Raw genomic sequence first — 19656 nt, forward strand, 5'->3', positions numbered from 1 at the left:
GAGCTAAAGCTTAAAGCAGAACAAAGTAAATCTGCGTTTTCATTTATATTATATTTCTAGCCTACACTAGGACGTTAGCACATACTGAGCCATATTTACAGCCAAGATGGTAAAACATCACTTCAATAAAATTGACATAAAATGTCGTGGCTCCCAAGGTGGTTTAATTTTTGTTGAAAAGACAAATTGGCTCTTCTTAACATTTGGGTTGCCGACCCCTGTACTAGTGTGAACATTACCCATCACAAGTTCTCAAACGAACATAAAGTGAACACTTTTGGCAACAAAAACATTTTTTTTATGGCATGGCCGTTACTGCATTTATGTGCATGGCTGCTGCTGAATTAAAGTGTTTAAGGTTTCTATTTCTTATGGAGGGTCCAGGGCCACCCCAGCCCCTCCTCAGTTCAAACCCTGGCCACTTTGCCTTCATCCACTATTTTGGGTGAAAGCCTTTTATTGCAATGAAATACACTCTCAGAAATAAAGGTACAAAGCTGTCACTGGGGCAGTACCCCACTTGCCACTGTGGTGGTATACTCAAGGTACAGCTCAGTACCTTTAGTCAGGGAACATAATTGTACCATAATCCATTGAAACTATGTTTTCTAAGTTGTATTGACTCCACACACCCCATCTCGTCTCCAGGCTTTTTATTTTATTGTTCGGTTTTAAAACATTAAGTTATGAAAAGGTACAAATACATATTTCTCCTATGGGAAAAACTGATTTAAGGTACACAATTGGTCCCTAAAACTAATGATGTACATTTATGTTAAATTGGCATTGTTTGTACCTTGATGAACGAGAAATGTACCTGCACAGAACCTTTATTTCTAACAGTGTATGGCACGGCATTGTCGATTAATGTCAATGTGATACTACCTTAAAATCTGATGGCTTAAAATTCTGCCTATTATACAAGTATAAGAGTGATGTCACTGTGTGCAGCTCAAAGTTTCTGAATTGTGAAGTGATGTCATAAGGGCCAGTGTTATTTTTTATTGGGCATTGATTTAATTAAATGGTAAATGGATGTGGTTTAATGCTGCTAACCATCGTTTCACTCAGTAAACGGCTGTGCCAGTGGTGATGTATTAGCGCAATAACTGTGTCAGAAGTGGAATGAATGTGCTCCGAACTCCTTAGAGTCTCCGTCGCCATGGTAACGCTTAGCCATCCGGAGACCTAGATGAACGCTTTACTCTGGATCCCACACCCACACCCACTGTCCGTGTTCATGTTGATATCAGTCAATATTGGATGATTTCTTTGTCTCGATTTCTCTCTCTCTCTCTTTCTCACCCTTTCAGTACTTAGCTCTCTATTCCTCCTGTCATGTTCTATATCTATCCTCTTTCTCTCTCTCTCTCTCACTGTTTCTACTTCTCCCCTTTATCTCCCCTGGTTTTCACTCTGGTGGTGTGATTATATAAAGAAGCAGATGTTCCGTGAGAAGGCACAGCACCTCTGTATGTGTGGGAGGAGGTTAGGAAAGAGGACCAGTATATCATCATGTTTGTATCACATCACATCACATCATATATATATATATATATATATATATATATATATATATATATATATATATATATATATATATATATATATATATATATATATGTGCATACTGTAGTATCAGCGTAGAGTAAGATATATAGGAGGCCTTGAATCCACCATAAGAAGTGCTCATTATTAAACACAAGGGCAGAAAGGCACATTCAAAGTACTGAACTCACAGTGGAGGTCACCTCTAGCCACAAGCTTCAGCCTCACGGACACTAAACTAAACCCACCCACTTCCCAGAACAACACATACCCCACATACCTTTAACTCAAGAACAACAACATAAGAAACATTTACGACCCTTTTGCAGAGGTTCCCATGATCCTCCTGGTGTGGCCATCATCATGCCCACGCCGCACAAGTGTCTAGAGGCCAGCGCCAGCCAGTAGTGGGCCACTACAATATACTTTTGTTCAGTATTTTCTGTGTTTACACTTTGGGTTTATTACAGTTTCCATTCTTTTCAAGAGACCCACTTTCAGTTTTTAAAGAAATCTGCAGGGTCTTAGTTAAGTCTTGTTGTAAGTTCAGTCTTAGAAGCTGGTCACATTTTACACTTCTCATTAGTCTGCAAAGCTTACACTGCAAAAATGGTATCTTGTCAAGTAATGATCTTATGATCTTAAATCTAGTCAATATATCTAATATTTTATATTTTGAGATGGTTGTGCACTTATAATTATAAGATTATCTAGCTCATTTCTAGACATTATTTATTTGTTTTAAGTCATTTTATTAAGTACAATTATCTCATTATACTAGCAGATAATTTTGCTGGTTTCAAGCACATTTCTTAAAACAAGCAAAATTATCTACCAATATAGTGAGATAATTTTACTTAAAACGAGTAAATAAGGTAAATAATCTTAAATTAAGCTTACAACAATCTCAACAGTAGAAATACTAGATTTATAAACTATATTTAAGATGATTTTACTTGACAAGATACCATTTTTTTGCTGTGTACTCCACATCTTAGATGTCCATTTTTATTGTTCTAGTGCAAGTGTTCTTCTTTTTTGTCTATTTCCTTTTTTCAGTAACAGCCTCTTGACAGCAGCTGTGTGTAGCTTCTGTCATTCGCAATTGCGACAATATGGCTGGCGTAAAAGTAACATGGAAAAATCTGGCAGCTATGTTTCAGAAAAGACGAGCTCCCAGATTTGTATTTGAGCTGAACGATGTGCCGCCTCCCCCTCTAAAAAGCATGCGAAAAGGACAACCATTATCTGCAGCAAACAATAAAATGTACATGAATTCATGCACTGACCACTGAGAACTATAAACTTAGTCCACAGCTATTCTAACAAGCCTCAGATGGAATATAAGTCTGTCTGAAATGGCCTGAAGCTATTTTCTTGTCCATTTCTGTGCTTTGACCTGCATAAAGTTGTAAACAGCTGGCCAGGCTTGGTATATCCTGTAGGCCAGTGGTCACCAACCCTCATCCCGGAGATGTACCTTTCTGTAGTGTCTAGTTCCAACCACAATCTGCCACACCTGCTCCAGCTAATTGGCTTCCTCGGAAGTCCTTGATTGGCTGGATCAGAGGCATTAGTGCTGGGTAAGGAGGCAGCATTTTGAGGCAGGTTGGACAGGCAGCGTTTTGAGACAGGCAGTGTCTTCAAAGTATCTGAAATGGTTTTGTTGAATAGATTGTGAAGTACATCTCTGACAAAACTAAAGGCCATTTCTGAAACACTCATTCTAAGAATGAACACAAACAACAAGTGAAATTGCGTTTGATTCATCATTCAAGAAGAAACCAAGAGCCCAATTTGTGGCTATGAATAGCAGAAACCAAGACAATACACAGACTGGACGATTCATTTGTGGTTAAAGGACCTGAGGCGATTTCCAGAGGACATTATTTAGAGATCAGTCATGGCCTTAAGGGGCCTCACAGCAGACTGGGATTGTGAACATGTCCATAGGATTATATAGCGAATACCCTCAATAAATGTAGAACACAGCTTCCAAGTCCTGCCTTCCTTTACCTGCTGTAGAGCTTGCTAAGCTAACCTAGCTTTCAGCAAACTATTAATGAAGAGGTTTTGCTTCAGTGAAACGGTGAACATTAATTCTTCATAATGGCATTGACTCAATATCATATTACGCAGATGACTAATGCTGAATCAGCCTAATCGCAGTTGGGCCTTGCAGGGTGGAAAAGTTCATTTTGAATGTGGCCTATTAAAATTGCAGGGAATCTTTTGGATTTGAAATATGCAGTAGATGAGGTGCTTGTGGATAATGCTGAGGATGAATCTGTCGTCTCTCTTTCATTTTCAGATTTCACCTTCAGTAAGCTTTACAGTACCTGGCCGCTTTATTAGAAACCCGCCTCTTGTAGCTCCACCTTGTTGGTGTTCAGTTAGAAACTGTAGGCCATCTGCTGATGCACAGATTTTGTTAATTGTCATCTAGCCCTTCATAAATAGTCAGTTTCTGACTACAGAGGTGCTCTTGTTATATCTGATAAACAGCAGTCCTGTGGCCAGTGATGAATGGGTAGAAAGCTGGGTCAAATTGGCATTATTATTCCACCTGTACAGTGGACCTATTATGTAAATGGATATCATAAAGTATGCAATGAGTGAATGAGTGAAAGGTTTCCACTAAAGTAGCTAGTGAATGGATGGGTGGAAGTAAAGGACAGGGGTTTCTAACAAAATGGTCAGTGAGTGAAAGTGATTCCAAAGGAAAATGGCAGAATATACAATATAATATTAATAAATACATATATAAATATATAGATATGAACAAGATGAATAATAATGATACACATCATGATACAAACCTACCATTCTTTGAAAACAATTAACTGATTAAAATGAGTGACAAAGCAGATCTCAACCTGAGTTGCAAGATAATTTGATGGGGTTCCAAAATTATATTTTGCATTACATATTTCTTGATTTTTCATACATTTTTTCCAGTCTCTCACGGTAATGATATTGTGGCAGTGCCTCCTCTGCTGCATATAAAGGACACTGTTTAGGCCATCGCAGTAGTTATTGTTCTGTGACCTCAAGTTCAGTACAGCCTGCACGCCATGTATTTCTCCAAATAAAGAGCTTCATTTAGCTCTTTGCAGCGTCTCCTGCTGCATTCTTTACCATCATCTCTACAATATAATGCTGGTTAAGTGGATTCAGAGTGACTTGTAAGTGAGTTAAGGTGTGTTAAAGCAAAAGGTCTCTGACTGGTTTGTTGAGCAGCAGCACTTTTATCTAACGTCACTACCTTCTGTGTGTATCAGCTTGGTATTATTAGCTAAATGCACTACAGAGCCCTTGTTGTTTATTTAGTGGCGATGGTGTTTAGATGTTGTGAAGAAAAACTCCGCCGATACTGAGTTGCCAGTAAAAGATTTATTACATAGTAAAACAGTATCATATCAAGCACTATAGAGTACCTGAGAGAGGATCTGTGCCAATTCTAAATGTCCCCTCCCGAACAGACTGACCAACAGCATATATATATGGTTCTTGTTGTTGAAACAGGAGACAGAGCATATGGTTCTTTTTAACATGACCTCATCTATTTGAACCTAAGAGACCAAGGGCCCCCCAATTCACATTCCTAGCCCCTGCACAAACAGAGCACACAGGGAACTCCTAGATACTACCACCTCAACTTATTGAAAGAGTGTTTTTACCTTCTTCTATCAAAGGTTTCTTTTTAAAATATACTTCACCCTCACATATAGAGCATTGGCTCATCAATGTCCGATAAAATAAAACTAAAAGCAGAATAGAGTGCTGTTGGTTGGCTTGTAATCAGCAGCGGTTTGTAAGTCTCACTTGCTTTGTTTCCTCTGTGATTTGTGTCTACAGTTAGCTTGTGAACACTGCCTGAGTCTCTCATGCTATGGCGCTGAAGCTGGAGAAGAATCTCACACATATTTGTTTAAACAAGTTTGTTTTGTTACTAAACTAATTCATAGCATTTAAAAATAATTTTAGACTATTAGTTTTCAGTATATCTCGTTTATGATCAGTGCAGCTATGTCAGGAGGAGTGATGGTAGAAATGAGTAATTGCACACAGAAGAACAGCGCAGAAGAACATTTTGTAATGTAGGTTGCGCTTCGGGCCCACTCCCCAAATGGATGAATCTGATGATTGTGAGCGCATTGAAAAAGCATTCAAAGACAGCTTTTCCACTGTCAAGCCAAATAGTTCTCAGGGTCATACCAGGCTGTTCCATGCTGGTGTGGACTCGTGAGACCGGTTTCTGTTTCCATCTGTTGTACCACTAAATCAGAACCTGGAAATAACCAAAAAAACTACATAAATGAGTGGCTAACTACTAACAGGCTAAAGAGGCGCCAGCTTCAGACACTAGAGAAGAGGTTTAATTTCACCTTTTTGCTCCTCTAACATCAGCCACTCAACTTCATGTCCTCAGATATGAATCGTTATCATCTAAATTTGTGTCAGTAAAGCTGTTGTTAGTCAGAATTGAACCTGCATGCTAGCTAAGCTAACGTTAACCAGCTACTCTCTTCTTTAGCAGCACCGTTTACCATTTAGAAATTGGTGTTAGATTTAAGCTTGGAGGTTTATTGAATGGTAGATTTAAAATCGTGCACTGCTTTTATTTATTTGAGCAAAATGAACTTATTTGATTGCTTTCGGGTATGAATTAGCACAGCAGGATGCTGTGGCACAGTACTGACATAAACATTGAACCAATCAGCGAACAGCTACATTGTTACATCAGTGGTTCTGTGGCCCCAAATACGGTTAGCTAACCGTGCCAGAAGATGTTTTTTGAGCATAACCATGTCCGTGTGAAAAAGCCACGGGAACGGTTACCTTCCATGCTCAGAACCTTTCTGCCCTGCAGTGGAAAAGAGGCCAAAGAGAACTCCGCCGTCTTATCTGAGAATGTGAGTAAATGATTTATTATTGTCGTCATATCTTCATTAGTATAAATCTAAACATCGAGCCAGTGTGTGAGACTTTAATATATAAAGACGGATGACATGGTCCAAAAACTCCCACTAAATCCAGCCCAATGCCTCTGACTTTTAAATTATAATTTCAGGCATTACAGGGCAGCTCCATAAGGACACCATATTTTAGCATGTTTTTTTCTGACTCTGTAATGCTACTTCTTTCAATCTTAAAAAGAAATGTAACTGTAGCACATCATCTGCTACCCCGGGTTCATGAAGGACACTGGAGGCAGGGTTGACCGTTGCAGCAGCCATTTTCTTTACTTTTCACACCAAACAACCACAACAAACCAAACAAACCGAAACCTACGCTGGCCACTTTTTAGTGGCTTCAAACTAGATTTTTCTGTGCTTTTCTCCAAACTAAGCTTTTCAGCTCTTCAGTCTTTTCTTCCTCTGCTGCTGCTTGTCCCTCTCTGTTCCCTCTCTGCCCTTCCTAAAAGGCGGTGTTGTTTATTTAGTGGCGATGGTGTTTAGATGTTGTGAAGAAAAACTCCGCTGATACTGAGTTGCCAGTAAAAGATTTATTACATAGTAAAACAGTATCATATCAAGCACTATAGAGTACCTGAGAGAGGATCTGTGCCAATTCTAAATGTCCCCTCCCGAACAGACTGACCAACAGCATATATATATGGTTCTTGTTGTTGAAACAGGAGACAGAGCATATGGTTCTTTTTACCATGACTTCATCTATTTGAACCTAAGAGACCAAGGGCCCCCCAATTCACATTCCTAGCCCCTGCACAAACAGAGCACACAGGGAACTCCTAGATACTACCACCTCAACTTATTGAAAAAGTGTTTTTACCTTCTTCTATCAAAGGTTTCTTTTTAAAATATACTTCAGCGGTAAAAAAGCGCTGAGCACCTTAGCTGAGTGGGAAAGAGAGCTCATTGTTCCACCTCCCCGTCACCATCCCCCCTCCACAGCTTGGCTGCCCGGGTCAAACGTAAGGCAAGCCAAAGTAGCCTCACCGCAAGACCAGAGGCGGTGCCTAGGAAGACGGGCTAGGGACTCACACGCCGTCCCCCACTCACTCATGGTTCTCTTGTCTCCGTCATTCTCGCCACGCTTAGTCCTCGTTTGGGGTTCGGGCCCCACCTTTCTGCCAGCTCTCCTGGTCATCATCGGGGCCTGGGGTACGGGCGCATGCCACACTTACATAGTGCAGCTTTAAATTCAGGCACATTAAGTGCATGTCGCGATCGCATCGAGGCACATTTTGCGCCGCACCTGTGCTCATTTAGAGGTGTAAGCAGTCTAAATTTCACTCGCAAATGGTCAAAAAACAGAAGAATAGCGAATTAAATTCTCTCTCTCTCTGTCTCCATATCTTCACCCCCTCCTCCAGCTTCTTATGAGACTATGTAGGGTCCTAAACATCATGCTACAAAGTCGTGCATGTGTATTATAGCATCGCTGGATGCCTTGCAGGTGTGTGCTGACCGTATTTATGTGTGTGTGTAGCAGTTTCACGATCAGTGTAGGGTGGGTGTGGGGGGCTGATTTGCGCTGAGTCTGATAAAAAGGTGAAGTGTGGGCTGCTTAGCATCTCACAGATAATACAACCTGACTGCATCAATGAAGGAGGGCTAAAGAGAAAGATGGGGGAGAGAGAGAGAGAGAGAGAGAGAGAGAGGGAAACAGGGCCAGGGCTGAGGTCACCTTAATATTTAATCAAGCCCACCACCTGGAGCTTTGACACGCGAGAGAGGGAGAGAAAGAGAGAGCGGGAGTGAAGGAATGAAACAGAAGGAGGGTGATGGTAGCAAGGTTATGGGCTTTCTGGAGGTAAAATGATGCTGACTGGAGAAAATTTCAAAGTGAAGAAAGACAAAACAGAACAGAAGTTTTAAGACTAGTTAGAGGAAAGTTTTTCAACTGTTTCTCTCACCGTCCCTGCCCTCTTCACCAAAACACTCCTACACACGCATTATGGGTGTAAAAGTGCATTGTGTCCCATTAACCTGAAGAAAACTATTGGATTAATATGAATCTGAGATCCATTCTAATCAAATAAACTAATAACCAATATAGTACAGAACTGTGCGAAGTCAGAGACCCCCCTTCACCTGCGACTGAAACGTATCTAATAGCGTGTAATACCACCACAAGCACGAATAACAGCTGCGATTCAATTTGGCATGGACTGGACAAGTTTCTGGATGTAAGTGACATCACTGTTCAGCCACTCTTGCTTCAAAGAATTGTGCATTTCACCCAGATTTGGTGGATAGCTTCCCTGGCATCTTACTCAATGTTCCAGGTAGTCCTACAGATTTTCAAGAGGATTCAAATCTGGGGATGTTGTGATGTTATGGAGTGTTTTTGCAGAAATTGGTTGTGAAGGACCTGTGTTGACTTCTAGAAGCAATTCTTGCTTGGAATCGAAGCGATTTTTATTCACTAGCCGTGAAACACACCAGCAGTCCCATCCATCAGATTCATCTTTCGGGCACAATTCTGACGAGAATTTCCTGTAGACTGTGATTTTTGCAACTGCTGGTAGCCCCGTATGACCATACAATTCGTTATACCTGCAAATTTAGCCACTTTCTCTACATTGTGGCCTTTGGTCTGCCCAAATGAAAACATGCCTTTTTGACAATCATTAACATCTGCTTTGCGACCCCTTTTCCACACATAAAGCAAGACATTCACTGCACTGTGCCACCTCCTCTCAATCTATGAATCCCATCGCACACCCTGAAGGCACTCATAGCCTGACCATCCTCATGCAACACCATCTGTGGGAGCCTGAAGTTACTACCACCTTAAACACGCAAGGTGACTAATATTTGTCAGGTGAGCTTAGTTCCTCTAAAAGGAACTGAATCTCTATCAAAGGAATCAAATTGCAGTCAGTGGAATCATGGTGAATTATGAATCATAGTCAGATATAATCAAATTGAATGCATCAAATGCATTGAATGAGTTCTAAAAGAACAGTCATGGAGGCAAATCAAAATATTCACCAATGTCAGAAAATTTCACCCCCAACACAACATGTAATTTGACCATGGGGTGTTCAAACCTTTGCCTTTTGCATATGACTGTACGTGTAAATAACACATCCTCTGTGTCAACAAAGCATGTAATCCAAACTTGTGCATTCAACTCTATGTACTATATGCTTATTATATCTTATCACTGCTTGTACATGTATTTAATTCGCTTGCATGCCTGATGTGTCCGCTGACTGTATTATTTCATTGGTGAATGTGACCTCAAGCTTGAGAAGCCTCATAATGCGTAATACCTCACGCATTATTAGAGCAATTTAAAAACTTTACACTTTCTTGCATTTGCTTTTCTTGCATTCGCTTTTGTTGCATAAATGGTCCTTGATTATTAAATGATTAAATATTATTAATAACCGGTCCCGATTATTACATTCAAAAACATTTTTTAAAAATGTGAGCAGGGGTCATATTGGAGTATGTTGCCTTGAGGCAACGTTGTGAGACAATGGGAAGAAATGATATAGAGCCATGTTCCCTGAAGTGGTGAGACCTGGCTTGTGACTGGTTAAATTCATTTCATTGTCGCACAATGTTGCTTCTAGGCAACAAACATATTTCTGCAAATTCTCATAACACAAAAATTTAGTTTAACTGAATGTTGAAAAAGAGGTTTAAATGTGCACACTTAGAGACAGAATGACCAAGTACATGCTTTTTATTGACTTACTCAAACTCTTCCCTTTATTGTTAACCCTACTGTTGTTTTTAAATATGTATAATGTTATTGTAAAGTGAGGAAAATGTGTTTGTTGCCCTGAGGCAACATCGTGCAATAGAGGGTTAATGTTCCAATGTTTTATCTGTGGGGCTGCAGTTTAAACTAATTGAATGGTCCACTGTGTAGTGATCACACCTTTTACAGCAAGTAATGAGTAAAGTAAAATCACTGAAGTTTGGGAGAAGTAATTAGTAATTTGTAATGGATCTATCCCGAAGCTGTGCCAAACACACATACACACACATTCACACATTCACATACACATTCACACATACACATATACACCTATGTATACACACATACTCACACAATGCTGCTAAAGAATTTAATCAGATGGAATCATTATATTGATTTGATATTTCCTGATGTATTGAATCATTTCCTAAAGAATTAGAATCAAATGCTCACATACACAAACACACACACGCACACACATGCACTGTTAACCTATTGGAGGGCAGTTTTGAGGGGCTAGAATACTGAACCCCTGCAATAGCAGATAAGACAGACAGCTGATTGATGAACAGATTACAGGAGAGGGAGACAAAGAGACTAACACAGAGAGAGAGACAGAGAGAGAGAGAAAGAGAGAGAGAGAAAGAGAGAGAGAGAGCATGAGGCTTCACTGAAGGAGAGATACTTTGATAAAGGATAGAGCGATAGAGGAAGATTCTGTAGGGAGATAGAGAGGTATTTAGAGGACAGAAAGGAGTGTCGTTGCATTTGATAAGGGGGGAGGGGGCCTCAGAAGTTTGTGTCCATTCTGTCGTCAGCACTTTAGAAGTCACAGAAAGTGCTGAGGAGGTGTGTGTGTGTGCGTGTGTGTGCTCGTTTGTGTGAATGAGTATTGGTGTCTGTGTATGCAGGAAACAGAATTTTATGCAGACACCAGTAAATGTTTAAGAGAGATGCTAACCAGCAAGACATGACAGAATCACAGGAGAACACTACGTACTGTAACGCATAGCGCCAACAGTAAAATTTGGTGGAGGAGGGATAATGGTCTGGGTCTGATGTTAAGAGTTTAGGCCCATTAGTTGCAGTGAAAGGTGATGTTAATGCTGCCAGATACAAAAACATTTCAGACAATTATATGATTCTAACTTTGTGGCCACAGTCTGGGGAAGAAGTCCTGTTCCAGTATGACTGAGCCCCTGTACACAGTGAGCTCCATAAAGACATGGTTTACTTAAACTCACTAAACACTTCTGGGATGAATTGGGACATTAATTGCGAGCCAGGCCTTCTTATCCAAAATCAGTGCCTGACCTCACAAATGCTCTTTTGACTGAACTGACACAGACACACTTCAAAATCTTGTGGAAAGCCCCCCAGAAAGATTGGAGGCTGTTATAGCAGCAAAGGGACAACTCCATGTTAATGCCCATGGCTTTCAAATGGGATGTCCAGCAAGCTCATATTTGTGTGATGGCCTGGTGTCCACATAGTTTGGTCCAATTGTGGCTGGAAAACAGTGAGTTTGTGAAATGTTAGTTAGCTGATTCGTTCACTTAATGATGTTGAAAGTTGTATTCCATTGAATATACAGAAGAAGGGAGTAAATTTAGCTTCAGCTTAATGTTTGTCTGCATTTGTCTGTGATGCTTACTATGTACTACAGCTGCACTTTGTACTGTCTGCTACTCTTCATCAGAGACTATCTGCTGCTGCAGTACAGAGCTTCTCTGACAGTATGCAGTATCCCTTAGCCAGCTGCAGTAGGATTTTATTGAAAACTAACCAGAATGTAAGACGAGGGCTCTACACTGCCATCTTTTAGGCCACAGAGGTCGTACATCTCATAGCTCTTATGAATATGTGTAACATTAGAGACAAGCAAATTCCCATATTGAACATCCTAATTGCTATTTTATTCTTTAAACTTTGATGACTATTTGGATACCTGTTTTCAGGTTACTAGTGCATTCAACAGTGTAAAAGTACAATATTTGTAACAAAAAGAGCACTTTATAGTATCCTCATCTAACGTTCTAGCTACTAGCTAACATTATCTCAAGCTAACATACTAGCCTCAAGCTAACATGCTAGTCATTTGATACAATATGATATGTTGTAAAGTTGAATGTCTAATAGTAATATTTATCATTGTTAGTTACAGGTAGTTGCCAGCTGCCCTTCATGCTGTGTCAACATTACAGCAGCAATGATATAATATATCTGAGTTAGATGTTTGATCTCATGTCCTGATGTTGTGTAAAGGCAAGTCTGTGTGTGTGTGTGTCTGTGCAGGAGCTGTGAGAGCATCCAGTATATTCCCCATCCTCAGTGTGATCCTGCTCTTCATGGGTGGTCTGTGTATCGCCGCCAGCGAGTTCTACAAGTCCCGTCACAACATCATCCTCAGCGCAGGGATTCTCTTCGTGTCTGCAGGTGAGGTGAACGTTTTTGGTTTGTGTGTCCCTGTGAGTTCCAGTTATGGTGCTAGGCAACTATCCACACCGCAGTTATTAATTAACATTTTTATGCAAGGGTCAGTTTCCCCCTGGATTTGATTGATGGGGCAGTTTTGATTTTTCTATAAGGGGAATTGTTCAATGAATGAATGAATGAATGAATCAATCAATCAATCAATCAATCAACCAACCAATCTTTAATTAAACTCCAAGTACTCTGAGGGTGACCCTCATTTACGTTGTAGCCGAGCATTAAACAAAAGCAAAATTTTAAAAGAGTAAATATAGTTTTATGATAGTTAAAATATAGCACAGAAAACAAATAAATAAATAAATAAAGACCATAAAAGTTATTATTAATGAAAAATACAAAAGACAAACTTATGAAACATCATTTTTTAAGACAAATAACATTAACAAATCAAAACAATCAAATAAAACTACTAGGCACATTAGTAATAAAAATAAAGAAATAAAACAACTCAGTTTGAAAAAATAAATACAAAACAGTACTAAGAGAAAAACAGTAATGATAAAAATTAAAATGGAAACAGGCTGCTAGCTTTGCTAGCTTAAATCTCTGAAAACATCAAAGATTCTAGCGTGGCAAGTTAGCAGTAAGAAATATTACAGTTGACATTTAATCCATCTCACATAGTGTGGTAACACAAAGAAGAGATGAACAATAATTAGCAGGTCTGTCCACATACTTTTGGCCATATAGAGTATACAGTTCCAGAGGCTCAGACTGCGTAGCTGTAACTCTACTTCCCATTGGACATGTGCGGATAGCCAATCAGGTTTCAGGATTCATACAGAGCATTAAACATTTATTCATACGGTTTTCCCCTCGCATGTTTGTTCATTTCTGATGCTGCTATCCACCACAGACCTGTCCATTCTACTCCTGCATTCAGAAGTCTGTCCCTTTCTCACTAAACTCACCATGTCCCCAGCTGGGAGAAGACCAGCCTCAGTGTGATAGGACAGCTAGATCCTGTTCAGCACATTCTGATAAACTCCATTCCCACCTAGACTTTTTCACATGTGTGCTCACAGCAGGTACGAGCCTTTATAATGCTACTGTACTTCAGTACGGTATGTGCTCCACATAGAGCCTGTCATAAGCACCAGTCTGTTTATTTTTTGCTAGGCTGAGAGACTCCCACTGGGATTCAGCTCAAAAAAAGTGTCCCTGACACCATTTCTCTCCCTATCCAACATCCTGCCTTCAGAAATGCATCAAATGCAATATAATACACTTCACAATACAATACAAAGCAGCTGACGCACTGAATAACAGCACAATACAGTTGACGTAGTGTACAAGTGAGTGTTTGATGAAAGAGGATTTAAGTCTTTTTCACAGTAGCCATAAAATGCAATTCTGTCTGTTTGGGAGGTTCCTCAGTTGAACTATGCCATTCTCACGTCAGTAAAAATGATGGAATGTATTTAGATGGAAATGTGGATGATTTGACACCTAGAAGCGAACTGTAGTCTCATCTTTATAGGTGAGCAGTTAAGTTATAAAAGTGTTTTCATTGTGTTTTTAAATGCTATTTATTTATTGTGGCAAATGTTTGATATGCAGAGAGCTGCAGTTGTGCTGTTCATTACCTTTTGAGAAATGAAAGGTCACTTTCTCCTCTCATTGCTCATTAGCAGCTCAACACAGGGTCAGACATGTTATGCCAACGGTGTCCTAGTTAACCTGATTACAGAGTTAAGGGGGAAATATTTAATGTGATTATATATAAAAAAACACTATATTGCCAAAAGTATTCACTCATCCATCCAAATCATTGAATTCAGGTGTTCCAATCACTTCCATGGCCACAGGTGTATAAAACCAAGCACCTAGGCATGCAGACTGCTTCTACAAACATTTGTGAAAGAATGGGTCACTCAGGGAGCTCAGTGAATTCCAGCGTGGTACCATGATAGTCCAGTCATGAAATTTCCTCGCTACTAAATATTCCACAGTCAACTGTCAGTGGTATTATAACAAAGTGGAAGTGATTGGAAACGACAGCAACTCAGCCACGAAGTGGTCGGCCACGTAAAATGACAGAGCAGGGTCAGCGGATGCTGAGGCACATGGTGGGCAGAGGTCGCCAACTTTCTGCATAGTCAATCGCTACAGACCTCCAAACTTCATGTGGTCTTCAGATTAGCTCAAGAATAGTGTGTAGAGAGCTTCATGGAATGGGTTTCCATGACCAAGCAGCTGAATCCAAGCCTTACATCACCAAGCGCAATGCAAAGCATCGAATGCAGTGGTGTAAAGCACCGCCACTGGACTCTAGAGCAGTGGAGACGTTTTCTCTGGAGTGACGAATCACGCTTCTCCGACTCGATGGACGAATCTGGGTTTGGCGGTTGCCAGGAGAACGGTACTTGTCTGACTGCATTGTGCCGAGTGTAAAGTTTGGTGGAGGGGGATTATGGTGTGGGGTTGTTTTTCAGGAGTTGGGCTCGGCCCCTTAGTTCCAGTGAAAGGAACTATTAATGCTTCAGCAGACCAAGAGATTTTGGACAATTTCATGCTCCCAACTTTGTGGGAACAGTTTGGCCCCTTCCTGTTCCAACATGACTGCGCACCAGTGTACAAAGCAAAGTCCATAAAGACATGGATGAGCAAGTTTGGTGTGGAAGAATTTGACTGGCCTGCCCTCAACCCGATAGAACACCTTTGGGATGAATTAGAGCGGAGACTGTGAGCCAGGTCTTCTCATCCAACATCAGTGTCTGACCTCACAAATGCGCTTCTGGAAGAATGGTCAAAAATTCCTATAAACACACTCCTAAACCTTGTGGAAAGCCTTCCCAGAAGAGTTGAAGCTGTTATAGCTGCAAAGCGTGGGCCAACATCATATTATACCCTATGGATTAAGAATGGGATGTCACTCAAGTTCATATGCATGTGAAGGCAGACGAGCGAATACTTTTGGCAATATAGTGTATCAGTCCATTTCCATTGAGACTAGAGAGCCAAATGTTACCTAACTTTTGATTTGTGAGTATTAGTAATGTTAATCGTTTACCAATTAACTGATTAACAGTTAAACTACAAATACATAAACATCTGACCAATGTTTTTGGTTAAAAAATGAATTTTATTTCCAAAAACATTTAATATTTGAATAGGCTGGTTTGTCTTTTAACATGAGGCCTGAATTTTTAATTGTACGTGTGAGGGCGCAGGACCGCAACTTGTTTTGGTAGCCATGGTGTAGAACTCCGGGTCTTCTAGATCTACAGGGTCAACTCCAACTCTTGACTCCTGCCGCTGGAGTGGACGGAGTTGACTCCTTAACTCCACTTCATTTTGATTGATAGCAGCTGAGCCATTGATAAAGGCATACAGCAGAGGCTAAACCATCCTAAATGTGGTTTACAGCACTATCGCAACTAGGATATTTATCCACAGCACTAAGGTCAGCTACAGCTAACTCTTTTTTTAACCACCATGTTGCTTTTGTGAGTGCAGCCTAAAACTATCGCCTACAAATGTATTTATTAGCTAATGGTTAGCTTATGTAATTAGACCCATGACAAAAAAAGCTTGATAACTACCAACTTTATGTTGATTTATGTTTAACTTTTAACATGCCGGATTTATTTCACTCAAAGCCTTATTATTCAGTAACTACAGGGACTTCAGTGCAAACTAATGGAGCTATTCTCAGGTTATAGAAGTGTGTAATAAACCTTGGGCTTGTTAAGGGGTTAAACTATGCATATTAACTTCAAGCTAGCCCGGTCAGGCCATATTTGTGGGCTAATAATATGTGGTAAATGGAAGATACATTACATTACTGCCATATCTGTTACGTTAGGCCTGATTATTTCCATTCAAATAAGCCTAAAGCTTTGTTTATATGAAACACAACACTGAGAAAGTTATTAGTCTTTATCTATAAGCAGTAATGGCCTGATAGATGATTTCAGACTGGAGCTTTTACTTCACTTTGATGGACACAAGTGTATGAGCACAGCTCTGATCCCAGATAAGCACGGTGCCACAAGAGCACGCAGAAAGTTCTCTTCTGCTTGCCTAACAAGTGACCTTCATTTTACCAGGGAAGGTGCTTTGCAAACATGTTCTTATTTATGAGCACATGCTGGGGAGAAGAATGGGGTGATAGGAGTCGTATCCTCGGACCAGTTTGTTCAAGGACACAGTGACAGTTCTCTACATACAAGAGTCAGTTCCCCATGGAATGCACCTCGGATCAAACCTGCAATTCTCTGCTCATTGCCAACTGAACTTAATTACTGTAGCACCTACCAGACAATAGTTTGGGCAGGGATATTACATCAAAGGCATCTGTAGCATTTAAAGATTTTTTCAATGGCCAAATCTTTAACATCTGAAGTCTTTTTCAATGACCAAATCTGTAGCATCTGAAGACTTTTTCAGTGGCCAAGTCTGTAGCATCTTATTAAATGGCCAAATTCATAGCGTCTAAAACTTTATCAATGGCCAAAACTGTAGCATTGGAAGGCTTTTTCAATGGCCAAATCTGAGGTGGAGAAGAATGGGGTGATAGGAGTCGTGTCCTTAGACCAGTTTGTTCAAGGACACAGTGCACAGCTCTCTACATACAAGAGTCAGTTCCCCACGGAATCCACCTGGGATCAAATCTGCAATTCTCTGCTCATTGGCAACTGAACTTAATTACTGTAACACCTACCAGACAATAGTTTGTGCAGGGCTATTACATTAAAGGCATCTGTAGTATTTAAATACTTTTTCAATGGCCAAATCTTTAACATCTGAAGACTTTTTCAATGGTTATATTCATAGCATGTGAAGACTTATTTATTGGCCATATCCATAGCGTCTGAAGGCCTTTTTAAAGGCCAAGTCAATAGATCTTGAGGCCTTTTTCAATAGCCAAATCTGTACTATCTAAAGAATTTGTCCATGCACACATTTATAGCATCTGAAGAATGTTAGATCACATTCATATCGCAATCTTTTATCATTTTTTTAGATTTATACGAAACGCAGCAGCCTCACAGAGTAGCACAGTGTGACCACTGCTGACTGGCCTGCCTGCTCTCAAACAATCTTTCATTCTCCTGAACTGTACAGATTCTGCTGCAAAGCACACTTTAGACATATTTATTATCTCAAGCCTTATCCATTTAGCTTCCTACCTGACTGTAGATCAGTGCCTTGTATTATGTATCATGAGTGTAAAAGATACTTCATAAATGCATGGTTTGCATATGTGCTAACCCACTAACAGGTGTTAGCCACCATAGCTGATGCTGTCAGTTTGCAACCTGACCCTGCCACCAGTATCCCTCTCTCTCTCAAACACATTCTCTCTCTTTCTCGTTCTTTCACCCCAGGCCTGAGCAACATCATCGGGATGATTGTGTACATATCAGCGAACGCCGGCGACCCATCCAAGAGCGACTCCAAAAAGAACAGCTACTCTTACGGCTGGAGCTTCTACTTCGGCGCCCTGTCGTTCATCATGGCAGAAATGGTGGGGGTCCTGGCCGTCCACATGTTCATTGACCGGCACCGCGAGCTCCGGGCGGCCAGCGCTCGCGCAGGCCGGGGCATCTCCGCCGGAAATGCGGACTACCTTCAAGGCTCGGCCATCACGCGCATCCCCAGCTACCGCTATCGCTACCGGCGCCGCTCGCGTTCCTCAAGCCGTTCTACAGACCCCTCACACTCCCGTGACGCCTCACCGGTGGGCCTGAAGGCTTTCGGGGCACTGCCGTCCACCGACATCTCCATGTATACGCTAGGCCGCGGCGGCGGAGACACACTTAAAGCCTCCCACGGGACGCCCACGGCCACCTACAACTCGGAGAGGGACCATAACTTCCTGCAGGTCCACAACTGCATCCCGAAAGATGCGAAAGACTCGCACAGCAATGCAGCCAACCGTCGTACCACGCCAGTATGAGCGCTGCAGAGACCCATAGTGGCTGGGAGGGGAACTGACTGAATATGGGCAAGAGATAGAGAGTGAAACGAGAACCGTAAAGGTGACGGAAAGGAAAGGGAGATAAATAATAAGAAGGACCGAGGACGAAAAAAGCTCTCTGAGTTGTGAGATCTTTACAACTATGATGATGATGATGATGATGATGGCAAAGATTCTGAGTTTCCATGTTGAAAAAAAGTGAAAAAGTTGAAAAAAGTCCAAAAAAAGAGATAAAGAAAATGCATGATTTTTCCCATCTACCGTAATTTAACAAGTTTTAAACCATGTTTCTGAAGAAGTGAAGAGGAGTGAAAATGGGGAGAAAGGTAGCGAGAGAGAGACAGAGAGACAGAGAGAGAGAGAGAGAGAGAGAGAAAGAGAGACAGAGAGAAAGAGAAAGCGGGAGGGTGCTGTAGGTGGCGTGAGTTTTAAAAGGTTTCTATTTTTTTGACTCTCTTCTCGGTCTCCATGGCGACGTGCATCGCCGCCCCTCCTCCCCGCCCACCTCTCTCTTTACTTCCTGTATGTATCCATCTCATTCTTTTGCGCATTAATACTGTGAAGCATTGTGGCCGAGGTGTTACCCAGGGCAAGAGACGAACCCTCGCCCCAGCCACAACTTATAAGTTAATATATGTATTAATTATATATGAATATATAAAAATATATGTTAATAAACCACAGATAGACTTCCCTGACGCAAGGACAAAAAAAGACTTGAAAATAAAAATAAAAAAACAATGAAAAGTCAATAAAGTCGTCATGGAAACAAAAGAAATGGGGAAAGGATTTTATTGGAGTTGGGAAACAAAAAGTAATGACATTTTTGTAAACAAAAAAATAATAACAACAACTGGAATCTGTCTGGGTTTGTTTACCAGTGGTCCTTATTCGCAAAACATCATTGGGGCCAGCTGATTTTGTTCCTGTGTACTGTCTGGTGTGGTGACTATAACATGCCAATCTACAGTCAGGTCTATTAATATTTGTACTTTGACAAAGTT

The 19656-nt window shown here is 40.8% G+C and overlaps 1 protein-coding gene across 1 annotated transcript in view; it reads left to right on the forward strand.

The window, feature by feature from the left end:
* LOC118807880 (voltage-dependent calcium channel gamma-2 subunit-like) overlaps positions 1-19357 on the forward strand; it is a 78296-nt gene extending 58939 nt beyond the window's left edge. The window contains exons 3-4 of the mRNA XM_036570042.1: positions 12529-12669; positions 18060-19357. Of these exons, the coding sequence (XP_036425935.1) occupies positions 12529-12669; positions 18060-18631 (713 nt within the window). The 3' untranslated portion in view covers positions 18632-19357. The remainder of the gene's footprint in view (positions 1-12528; positions 12670-18059) is intronic.
* Positions 19358-19656: the final 299 nt, after the last annotated feature.

The sequence above is a fragment of the Colossoma macropomum genome, unplaced genomic scaffold, assembly GCF_904425465.1.
Source record: "Colossoma macropomum unplaced genomic scaffold, Colossoma_macropomum, whole genome shotgun sequence".
NCBI classification, from domain to species: Eukaryota; Metazoa; Chordata; class Actinopteri; order Characiformes; family Serrasalmidae; genus Colossoma; species Colossoma macropomum.